The sequence below is a fragment of the Electrona antarctica genome (genome assembly GCF_951216825.1).
Source record: "Electrona antarctica genome assembly, chromosome: 11".
In the NCBI taxonomy this organism is placed as follows: Eukaryota; Metazoa; Chordata; class Actinopteri; order Myctophiformes; family Myctophidae; genus Electrona; species Electrona antarctica.
In genome coordinates, this window is record NC_136792.1 from 23,953,572 (window position 1) to 23,966,083 (window position 12,512).

General features: G+C 43.6%; 1 protein-coding gene across 1 annotated transcript in view; it reads left to right on the forward strand.

Annotated features, from left to right (window-relative positions):
• Positions 1 to 12,512, forward strand: part of ano7 (anoctamin 7) — a 44,892-nt gene that overhangs the window by 8,425 nt on the left and 23,955 nt on the right. The window contains exons 5-9 of the mRNA XM_079514746.1: positions 4,583 to 4,690; positions 6,998 to 7,134; positions 10,019 to 10,076; positions 10,444 to 10,554; positions 11,086 to 11,254. Coding sequence (XP_079370872.1) covers positions 4,583 to 4,690; positions 6,998 to 7,134; positions 10,019 to 10,076; positions 10,444 to 10,554; positions 11,086 to 11,254 — 583 coding nt within the window. The remainder of the gene's footprint in view (positions 1 to 4,582; positions 4,691 to 6,997; positions 7,135 to 10,018; positions 10,077 to 10,443; positions 10,555 to 11,085; positions 11,255 to 12,512) is intronic.

The window sequence follows — 12,512 nt, forward strand, 5'->3', positions numbered from 1 at the left end:
TTGAATAGCCATCTGTTGTCTGCGATTGACGTATATATACGTGTTTTATCGCTTTTATGGATCTGAAACGGCACCACTAAAAAATACTTTTTGCCCTGAGCCGGTTGCTAGGCAATGCCTTGCTCTCCCCGACACGTACGGAATGTGCTCACACATGCGTAGACTACTGTTATATTATAGGACCTCCTATGGCTCTTTACTCGGAAACTACGCCGCTGTCCGTTGTGCTGATCAGAGTCAGTCCGTAGTGTTAACAGCCGACCTCTCAGCCAATGGGATAGCATTGCATTGCAGCCAGCAAGTTGCAACAACAACCAACTAGTTATTTCACCCGCTAACAGGATGATCCTCAATCGTCTTAGACCAATCTTAGACCCTCTACTGAGAAACTCACAGAACGGCTTCCGCCCGGAACGAACAACAGTCGGGCAGATATTGGCACTGAGGAGGATATTGGAAGGGGTATGGGAGCGCAACCTGTCAGCGGTGATCACATTCATTGACTTCCAAAAGGCTTTCGACACCATCCACCGGGGGAAACTCATGAGTATTCTACGTGCCTACGGAGTTCCAGAAAAGTTGGTCCAGATGATAGAGTCAAGCTACAGCAAGACTCGAGCCAAGGTCGAAACCTGCGACGGTGACACCAAAGAATTTGAGATTCTAGCAGGCGAGCAAGCTCAATGCCAAGAAAACAAAGGTAATGACAGTCAACACCGAGGACAAAACCATTGCCACTGCAGACGGGACGGTGCTCGAGCGAGTCGAGGACTTCAAGTACCTCGGGGCCTGGACTGCCTCAACTGAACAGGATCTGAAGGTTCGGAGAGCACTTGCCTGGAAAGCTTTGCACGGGATGAGGAGAGTGTGGAAATCAGACATGGGAGAAGGCCTTAAGAGTCAGTACTGCTGTATGGGGCCGAGACATGGACCCTCACAGTACAACAGGAAAAAGCTCTGGATGGAGTCTACACAAGAATGCTACGAATGGCACTAGGTGTCACATGGACGGACCGCATCAGAAATGTGGACCTCTATGGGGACCTACCACGGGTCACGGACAAAGTCAGAGAGAGAAGGATGAGGCTGGCAGGGCACTACGTCAGGCACCCAGAACTTTTGGCAAGTAAATTGACTCCATGGGAGCCAACCCAGGGCAAAGCCAGGAGGGGAAAGAAGCGTACCACCTATGTAGACGTGCTGCGGCGCGACAGCTTGGCTAACAACACTGCAGAGCTCAAGAACCTGATGTTGGATAGGAATTTGTGGAGGGCAGCGATCCAGGAATCCCGAGTTGGTGTTGGCTAGACCTCACTCTCGCAGCAACTAACTAACTAACTAATTTCACCCACAATTCTGCAGATATAATAACGCAGCTGGTAATTATGACTATGTAATCAATTCTTGTTTATCTGGCAGTGAAGGATAGTCAAAGGGACAGCGGGGGCGGGGGCGGCACGGGCCCCCATGAGGAATATGAAAACTATTCGTCCCTGGCCTGTATGGTGTTCCTGAGACGATGATAGCGGCATGATATTGGCAAGCTACAGTATAGTTGACTCGAGCCAAAGTTCTGACCCACGATGGTGAGACTGAAGAGTTTGACATACTCTTGGGCGTTTTCAGTGTGATACGCTGGCTCCTTTCCTGTTTATTGCCGCGGCGGAAACATGCCCTGACACTCGCAATCAGTGGCAGGGAGACATTCTCCCTGCCACACTGGGACAGTGTGTTTTAACAGCAGGAGAGGTGAAGAAAATGCCAGCACTCATTGTATGTCCTTTTACATGATTTTATTTACCTCTGAGACTGAAAACGTACGCGTTTCGGCCTGTATGGCCTTCCTCAGCGTTTGTAGCAGGAGAACAACGGCAACTCTGGGCGATAGAAATCTCCTGGTGTCATTAACTATGTCCTGGTATTGGTGGTATGGGCCGCTATCGCCAGACGATGTCATCCAAAAGATTTTCATGTTTTCGGGCGGCGTTCCTCCGCCCACTTTTCGACTATCGCCAGTTCGCCTGCTATTGCCAGTAGTTGCCGGGCCCCATTGACAAATAATGCACTTCCGGAAAATGTATCTGGCTGTCACCCGCTGTTAAAATGTGAGGAAGACTCGTTGAATACATCCCATCGCGATCACAGACCTCGACTATACAGATGTAATGGCAGATTGCCTAGTCTGACTCGGACACAGCAGAGAAAAGAATTGGGAACTATTACTGGCAATATAAATAGGAGTGCAGGAAGATTGGCCTCAAGCTCATTGCCAAGAAAACCAAAGTTTGATGTCATTCAAAATGAAGGACACAACCATTTTTACTGCCAGCAGGGCGATGCTGCCTGGACTGCCTCGACAGACAGGATCAGAAGGTCTGGCGTGCAATCGCCGGTAATGCCTTGTATGGATTACGGAATGAGGAGTGTGGAAATCTGAGAAGGAACATGACCGCAAGGTGCAGCTGTTCATGGCGACAGTAGAATCAGTACTGCTGTATAGTGGACGCTCACAGCGCATGTCACATGGGTGGACCACATCAGAAACGTAGACCTCTACGGAGGCCTCCTGCAGGTCACGGATGACGCCAGGGAGTGAAGGATGAGGCACTGTGGGATGAGCTAGGAGGAGGAAGCAAATGACATGCTCTTATATTAACAAAATTTGTGAAATAAGGGAATAGCATGGACTTTGCTGCTGCCCATGAGGTGCTGCTGACTGACTTCTTTAGTGGTTATTTATAGACTTCTCTGTTAATAATTTAGATGAAGCCTTTTATACTAGTGTGTTGCACTAGTGTGGTACACAGAAAAGTGAAAATATGTTTTTTTTTAACTGAATTGTTATTGACCTTTATCGATTCTATTTATTTGATGACACACATGTTTTGTTATTGTATTAATTCCCTCTGCTACCCTACACACGCCCATATGCACACACGCACACGCACGCACGCACACACACACACACACACACACACACACACACACACACACACACACACACACACACACACACACACACACACACACACACACACACATTAAAACCCAGTTAGTGTTTATCTTTTTTATTGATGTTTGCACTCGTACATTGTGCACAGGATCTGTGTCAATAAAGAAGTCACTGAATCAACCAATTAATGTCATAGACCAGGACACCAGGGTAGAGTAGGGAATGTCGAGAACATAAAATGAATGTTTGCCTTGGTAAGACTCCGTGTCAACAAGCTTGAACAGAACCCAAATGTCATCACATTGATGCTCTAGCTAAGTGCTTGCTTTTCACCCCCTTTTTTATTTACTTTTATTATCATGCCGTAGTGTGTCACTGCTGTTGTTTCCTACTGGCTCACCTGCCAAGTAGGGCCAACTGTTTGTATATACAGTAGACAGTCACCAAAGCCGGATGCACCGCAGTGAATTAGAATCCACAGCAGACACAGTTGTTAGCCACTTGTTAACCACTATCAACCTGATGTATCCCTTTTGAGGGGCACTCCTATACAGGTTTAATGTTTGTTTTTAGTTCAATGTTTGTTTTAAAAACGCTATTGACAATGAAGGGACAACTTACGTATTAGCGCCCCTCGAGTCACACGGGTGTGATTCTTTTGGTTATTACACTCTTATTTCTTATAAAACACAACTAAAGACCGTTCTGTTTGTCGCTGCCTTTGATTGAGGTACTTTTATTTTCTATTTTATTTCTCTCCTACACTGTACATGTATCTGTTATTTATAGCCTATTGTATTTCCTTTGCTTGTTGTTCGGTGTAAAGCATATTGACTTTCCAAATAAATAAAACTGCCTTGCTAATTACAGGAAAGAACAAACAAATCTTCCAAAATAGTGAAAATAGTAGGCTACTGTAGATCTACAAGCTAGACTTTAACGGTTTAGACTAATGGCTCATTTAGTCGACAAGACTGAACCTCAGCCTAGATATGAATACCATGAAGACATACCGTAGTCATTTGTTCTCATGTTTGTGTTACTTTGGCTTGAGTTTTCTTGACCACAAATGGTTTCCTAAATTCAATGTACAGATTATTTCTTTTTTTTTTTTTTTTATGTTTTTTTTTGTGGCTTTCGCCTTTATTTTATATTTTTTATGGAGGGACAGACAGTAGGCTGACAGGAAATGGGGAGAGAGATGGGGGAGTGACATGCAGTAAAGGCCGTCGGGATCGGGAGTCGAACCTGCGGCACACTGCCAGACTGGATTGCCAGCCAAGGTGCCTGGACCGCTGAGCCACGGCCCAGGCCTACAGATTATTTCTTGATGGTATATTGTTGACTGATGCCATACGTTCTTGGTTTACCTGGGATCCTAGTTTACTGAGGCAGTGGCACTACCATGTCTCTCTGCATTTTATGTATTAAATTGCAAATTGTTGCTACAACTACTATCTACTATTACTAGGTATTTTATATAGGCTGATTAATGTGCGTGTGTGTGTGTGTGTGTGTGTGTGTGTGTGTGTGTGTGTGTGTGTGTGTGTGTGTGTGTGTGTGTGTGTGTGTGTGTGTGTGTGTGTGTGTGTGTGTGTGTGTGTGTGTGTGTGTCTTTCCATTTCTCAGACAGAAGTTCAGCAGGCAAAGAACAAGATCTGCTATGTTCTCCTTAGCGCCCCCTGGAATGTAATGTGTTACTTTGCTGAAGAGATCAGTCTCCGTGTCCCACTGGAGGTAAGCTGTCTGACCCCTAACCCTTAACCCTTAACCCTGATCCTAACCACAGCCCTAGTTCCCGTAACGATGCTAATATACTATGTACAATTATGTTATACTATGTTAAATTTTGTACAACACAGATCATTAGATGAAATGAAATGAAATTAAATGATTACTATATTTACCCAGGGTATCTGGGCTAAGCTCAAGAACTTGTTTCCAGCCAGGCCCTGCTCATAGAACATTTAATCGTAGTGGTTCAATGCCTTGTTCAAGGGCACTTCAGCGGTGGTAATTTTAACGTGTCGGACCGCTGATTCGAACTGGCGACCTTCCGGTATCAAGATCGCTCCGCAATCCGTTCGGCCACCGCTGCCATAACTAGTGTGTACTGGTGCAGGAGGTACAGATAATTCTAACTATAGTGTGTACTGGTGCACGTTTGATTGATTGATTGATATGTTTATTGACAATGTTTACATGCACAGAAAATACACATATAATAATTATACACCACCATCAAAAGGATAAATGCAAGAAAGTCAACGGCTTATTTCCATTGCAGTCCCTTAAAAATAAATGAGTGTGTGTGTATGAGTGTATTGTCTGTGCCAATGTGAGTGTTTTAAATAATAATAATAATTATTTTCATTTTCTTTTCGTGTGTGTACATGTGCCTGTATGTATATGTGTGTGTGTACATGTGCCTGTATGTATATGTGTGTGTGTGCATGTGCCTGTATGTATATGTGTGTACATGTGCCTGTATATGTGTGTGTGTGCATGTGCCTGTATGTATATGTGTGTGTGCATGTGCCTGTATGTATATGTGCGCACAAGAGACATGGGTATACATAACACAAGTCAGGAAGATATGCCATCCGTAAAACAAGAGAAAAAACATTTACAATTAAAAAAAGACTGGGGCACCTGAAACAGAAGATAGGGTAGGATGTATCCTGCTTAGCCGCTAGGTTTAGTTGTCTCCACCAGGCCGAAGGCATGGGGAGAGAGTATGTTTTGCACTCCGCGCCACCATGAGGCCGATTTAGGCAAAACACATTTCTGTAGATTACCCGTACACATTTTATCCATACATCACACAATTCGGTATACACTATCTACATAGTCATGTGATCAACACGGATTTGCACCATTTCCCATCTTCCATCCTGATTGGCTAATATTGGCTTCCAAAGCTCACATGAATGGTCCGTTTCGAACAAAATGCCACAAATCACAAAAACAGTGTGCAATTTCCGTGAAATTATACACGCACATTTCCACTAGGCCGAGGATGACATGCCACTCATTATTTTCCAAATCAGCCTCATGGTGGCGCTATAACAGGCCAATTCCTGTTTTTAGCTATAACTGCATCAATCTGTATACAACGTATGTATGCGCACTCCCTAGAGGCCATGGAAAAACATTTTCCCTGCATCCCTCCACATCTGCCGGTTATAGCGCCACCATGAGGCCGATTTCTGCTAAACACATTGCTTATGTTAGTCGCACAGATTTCATCCAAATCTCACGCAAATCGGTACACACGATCTCTGTAGTGATCAAGACGAGTCTGTTGGATTTCTCAAAGTTTTCAGGAGTGGCCTGTTTCGTTCAAAATGCTGCACATAAACAAACAAACAAAAAAACATGTTTATATTACTCCTAAACATTTTGCCAAACATCACACACCGTCCTATCCTCCTGGTGGAGACCTGTGCCCAGAAGGGCACTTTTTCTAGTTTAAGTTTAAGTTAGTTCCAGTTTATTCAGCCATATCTTCAGGGAGGACTTGTGGTACAGAGTCTACAGACCATTCTAACTAGTGTGTACTAGTGCAGGTACGGTGGTACAGTCCATTCTAACTAGTGTGTACTGGTGTACATGGTACAGTCCATTCTAACTAGTGTACTGTGTACTGGTGGTGCAGGTACGGTCGGTGGTACAGTACTACAGTCCATTCTAACTAGTGTGTACTGGTGCAGGTACGGTGGTACAGTCCATTCTAACTAGTGTGTACTGGTGTACATGGTACAGTCCATTCTAACTAGTGTACTGTGTACTGGTAGTGCAGGTACGGTGGTACAGTACTACAGTCCATTCTAACTAGTGTGTACTGGTGCAGGTACAGAGGTACAGTCCATTCTAACTAGTGTGTACTGGTGTACATGGTACAGTCCATTCTAACTAGTGTACTGTGTACTGGTAGTGCAGGTACGGTGGTACAGTACTACAGTCCATTCTAACTAGTGTGTACTGGTGCAGGTACAGAGGTACAATCCATTCTAACGAGTGTGTCACTGTGTATTGGTGCAGGTGGTGACCCCCCCGGAACTCAACTGGACCAAGGAAGTCCTGGAGAAGTTGTCACTTCCCAACCTGCTGAGGCAGGACGTCCCCAACCCCCCACCGTACCACTACACCTGTGATTTCAGAAACAACAAGATGGAGAGGTAAGACTCCACCTTACTACTACACACCACCAGTGTTAATTTTGTTGTCGACTACCTTTTTTCAATGGCAAACACTAAATAAAAACTAAAGTTATGATGACTAAAACTGTGACTAATATTATTGACATTTGTGTCAACAAATAAAAACTAGACTAAGTGGAGAAGAGATCCAGTAGCCTACAGGTTTGTTATGCTCGGGTGTTGCTCACAACGTGTCACGCTGTGACGCATTGTGAGCTTGTACTGTATATTGGCTATTTTCAGCATGCAACCAAGGGTATAAATCAGCCATTACGCCATCGATGCCCGCCAATCGATGCCCGCCAATCGATGCCCGCCAAAATACACTTTTGTCGACAAAATCAATGGTGTTTAGTAGATTTAATCGACTAAAACTAGACTAAAACTAATTATTTTCAGTGAATAAAATAACACTGCTTACCACCTGCCACCTGATTAAGAAATCAGGTGGGAAGTTAGGAATGCCATGCCTCTGCTTTTACCCACATACACCCCCCCCCCATCCCTGCTTCTAGTAAGACTAAATTCAATACATGCATTTCCTTTTGGTAAAAGTAGACTAGACTGTCTGCTATGTTTGACATTTATGTTTGATTATTAAAAATAGAATGTTGACCACATTAACCACATCAAGAGCTAGCTTGGACCACGTTTTCCCCCCATCTACACCAAATCTTATCGCCCAAGATAGGCGATCTAAAAGCTCACATCATGTCATGGTGCAACACGTTATTGCCCGGAATATGTATGCTGGGGTTTCAAGTGGTTAAATAGCGAAAACAGTCAATCTACAGTGTTTAAAATGGGCTTGTAGATCTGCTACCTCTGCTATTTGTCATATGAAGAGATACAGATTTGTAATATTATGAAATTGCCCCTATGCTGTTTGAATGGGAAATGCAAATGTTTATTGAATACAGAACATTGTTTCAGTCCAACGAACCATCATCAGATAAAGGTCAGTTGGTCCGAGACAACTTATGTAAGAAATGTCCTCCCTACGCACCTGTGTGTGTGTGCAATGTCTCGCTAGTGAATGTGGGCACATGATAAAGAGGAACACATTTGAATTTTACTGGCAGTTGGAGGTACAGTCAGTTGTCAGCAGCAACTGCAGAATGACAATGACACACAGGAGAGGTTCAGGTAAGAGTAGAGTCAACAATCAAACCAAGACAAATACTCAGAATATCTGAATATGAATGAATGCCAGTGAAACTTACAGTATAGTTAACCACAGTAAACCACACTAAACCCAAGCAAGCCTAACCAGATTGTAGCTTTAACTAGAAAGGTCGCAATTTTTTAAAATTGCAAAGTGTGGTTGCCGCAGTCGCTTACATAGGCCCCTCCCACTAATATTGCCAGCCAATTATAATGTCGCATCACCCCTGTGATCATGTGTAAGTAATTCGGGGCGGGGATTTATGCCCCCAAAAATTATTGCGACAAACGGTTAAATTTTTCGCATTTGCGGCGCCCCCTATGGATGAAAATGGAATTGCTTTTGGCTTTTGGTTGATTGAACCACCCGCGACATTTGATTCAAATCTGGAGTTGATTGGACGTTTGGTTCGTGATTTGTGGCGGTTTTTGTAAAATAGGCCCCTCCCACTAACTTCGGAAGCCGATTGCGGCCGAACGATACGCACTATCAAAATTCCGCCTGTGGTGTTTTCATCGGAAAGGTCCAGAGATCATGTGTACTAATTTTTGTGAGATTTGGACAAAATCTGTAGGAGGAGGAGCAAAAAGTGTGTTTTGGAGAAAATTCCAAATGGCGGAAAATCTAGGAAGCCAGGGAAAACTTTTAGATTTTATGACCTACGGTTCAAGAGTTATAAGCCAAAACGTAAAGTGGGCTGTTATAGCGCCACCATGAGGCCGACCGATATCATTATAAGTTAATTAATTTTAGTAATTATTATGAACCTACTCTCCAAGTTTTGTAACTATAGTCCTTACAGTCTCCGAGGAAAAAATATGTGATTTTTTGCATTTTCCCATTCATGTCAATAGGGAAATTTAATTCACTAATAAATTCATATCAATTAAACTATAGAACATTTCTCTTAACAAAATACAAGCACACCATTCCCGATGAAGCCGGTCAATTTGAGATATGGCTCAAGTGCGTGCTGCCAAAACTGTGGGAGGAGTAGTGCGTCAAAAAAAAGGTTACTCCTATGGAAGTATAAAGTGTTACAAGTACTATAGTCTGGTTGCCCTTTGGGCCACTAACTAATAGTAATTAATATAACCCATGACTACATTTATGGTTAGGGTGTAAGATAAATGTCACACAATGGAAGAGTTCACAGCATGCCACTGCAATTCACAGATACATCATACAGTACATCTAGTGGTACATCTAGAATCTAGATGGTGCATAGAGATCTGGTGGTAGTGGCCAGTAACCCTGTGGGACACCTTTACTAATTGAAAGACAGCTGGTTCTAGAACCATCAGCAACAACACAACTGCCTGTGTTCTTCCTGACAGGTAATTTGAGAACCACCTGATGTGATGTCCAAATCAGGTATTGATCGTTCTTAATTGGAATGCCCAATAATAAAAAGTTAGGTAGAGAAAGGCAACCAGCGGTTTTATGACGGGAAAAGGGTGGAGCTGATCCTAGGAGTTTTCCAATTCCAAATTATTTTCCAACACACAGAATCAAGCTTCCACACAATTACAATGTATGATGATCACGTGCCATGGATACAAAGATAACGGAGTAAACAGGAGTAAGCACACTTTACAATTTCCCAAAAGGATGTAGTTAGATGGTTAATAGTGCTAGCGGCAGTAGCTGCACGTTACATGTTACATGTTACATGTTACATGTTACATTTGTACACAGGTTTCTTGGCAGTAGGGACATGGAGACATTCTTCAAACCAACCCAGAGACATCAAGTGGTGAGTGTCTCTGTTACTACATCTGTTAATTACAACCAATTGGTTATTATTATTAGCTACTACTATGTAGTAGGCCTCACCTTCGATCGTTTTTTTCTTAAAGTCGAAGCTTCTAGCCCTAAAAACGGGACAAATGCAATGCTTCGACGACGGGGCCCGGGGGGGATTAAATAATAAGTCAGTGATTCATGCATCGTGGAGCTCAGGTTCATGGATTTTAAGGGTAGCAGATCTACAAGCTCTCATGCTGCAATGCGTTGTGGGCTTGCAGCTATTTGGATAAAAAAATCGAAAGTTCGAATTTTGTGCCATGTGTGTGTGTGTGACTGTGTGTGTGTCTGTGTGTCTGTGCGTGCCTGCCTGCCAGCTGTATGAGATCTTAGCCAGAACTCCATATGGTGTCGTGGAGAAAGGTGAGGTGGGAATTGACCGGCTGGTCAGTGAGCAGATCTTCACTGCTGCCTTCCCCCTGCACCAGGTACACACACACACACACACACACACACACACACACACACACACACACACACACACACACACACACACACACACACACACACACACACACACACTTGTGGACTTTGCTTGTAACAATCAAGTATTACTATATGCAGTATTGATACTTTTACTTAAGTACAAAAAGTGAGTACTTTTTCCACCACTGCTTCCCATAAACAATGCAGGCTTATGCACAAACAGACCAGGGGAAATAGTCTTGTGTAGCCGCTAGCCACACTACACCTTATGAAAGCCGAGGAAGGAAGCTTTAAAATATCTTTAAAACATATTTTTGAAGTCCCATTAATTCTAAGCAGCAAGTCTAGATCGTTTTTCAGAGCTTCCATGCTCCAGACTGTATGACGGCAGCATTTGAAAATTGTTGGGGGCAACACAGTCGGGCTCACGAGACTAGCCGGAAATATCAAACCAATACATTTGCTCCCGCATGCACCTGTACACAATCAGTAAAACCTTCTGTCTGTCTGCCTGTCTGTCTGCATGCGTGCAGGGTCCCTGTGAGCAGCCGAGAGGCCCTGCGGTGCCTCCAGACTGTCTGTCTCTCAGACAGATCCTGTTAGAGTACTGGGCTCGCTGGTCCCGCTGGAGGAGGTACCAGCCCCTGGACCACATCAGAGAGTACTATGGAGAGAAGATAGCCCTGTACTTTGCCTGGCTGGGTAGGATGCATGCATGCCACTGTTACCAACCATGATACTGTAATATGAAGATGAGGCTCTATGTGATTCTATATTATCTATAATACTATCTATAATCTACTTCACATTATACAAGTTTAATTTTCACTACTGTGTGAAAACTAGGGCTGCCCCGATCCCCGAGCAAAAACTACGTGATCGGGACATCCCTAGTGAAAAACACAGCCTCTTTCCCTTTTCATCAAATCTTTTTTGCTTTATTTGTTTTTGCACATGCAGGACATTGCATATTAACATCTGCACTCCCCACATAAAACATAAAAGCATAACAGACACATTACACTAGGAAACAAAGCATAAAACATACATACAGTACAAGAAAGATTTCAGATTTTTATTGAAGGGACAGCCCCTTGAGATGCAGCATCTCATTTTCAAGAGGGACCCATAAACAAACAAAATACAGAAAAGCATACTGTACACAAATGCACAAAACATGCAGTACACAGATACAAACAGATATACAAATACATCATACATATATACATACACAAATAGCTTGCTCACCCTCTTCCACCTACACCACCAACCACCACATAATACACAATGGAGATAAGGTCACAGTACACATATTTCAGTGTCATAATTGGTTACAGTCAGGTTAGAAGCATAGACAAGTTGAGTCTAGATGTGAATGTAAGGAGGTCCTGAAGCTACTAAATGATGAGATGAATCTAAGAGATAGAGGGAGGTTGTTCCAATCGAATGGGGCTTTGTAGCAGAAAGACCTCCGCCCAACCACATTGGAGATTTTGGGGATTTTAAAGTAAGGGTATTGTAGATGTCTTAGGCCTGACATCTACAATGGTGGAGAAGCTGAGGGTGTTGAAGGTGGACACTGGTACCTGTAATTGGATCCTGGATTTCCTGACACAGCGGAGGCAAACAGTGAAAGTAGGCAACAAAACATCCAAAGCCATTGAAGTGAACACAGGATCTCCTCAGGGATGCGTACTGAGTCCCCTATTGTTCACTCTACTTACACATGACTGCAAGGCCAGGTTCAGAAGCAACCACATAATACAATTTGCTGATGACACCACCGTGGTCGTCCTCATAACCAAGGGGGATGAAGCTGCCTACAGAGAGGTCGAACAGTTTGGCAGCTTGGTGCAAGGCACACAATCTTTCCCTCAACACCAAAAAGACCAAGGAAATGATTGTCGACTTCAGGACTAGAACCAGGCCACAACACCATCCTATGACCATCGATGGCTCA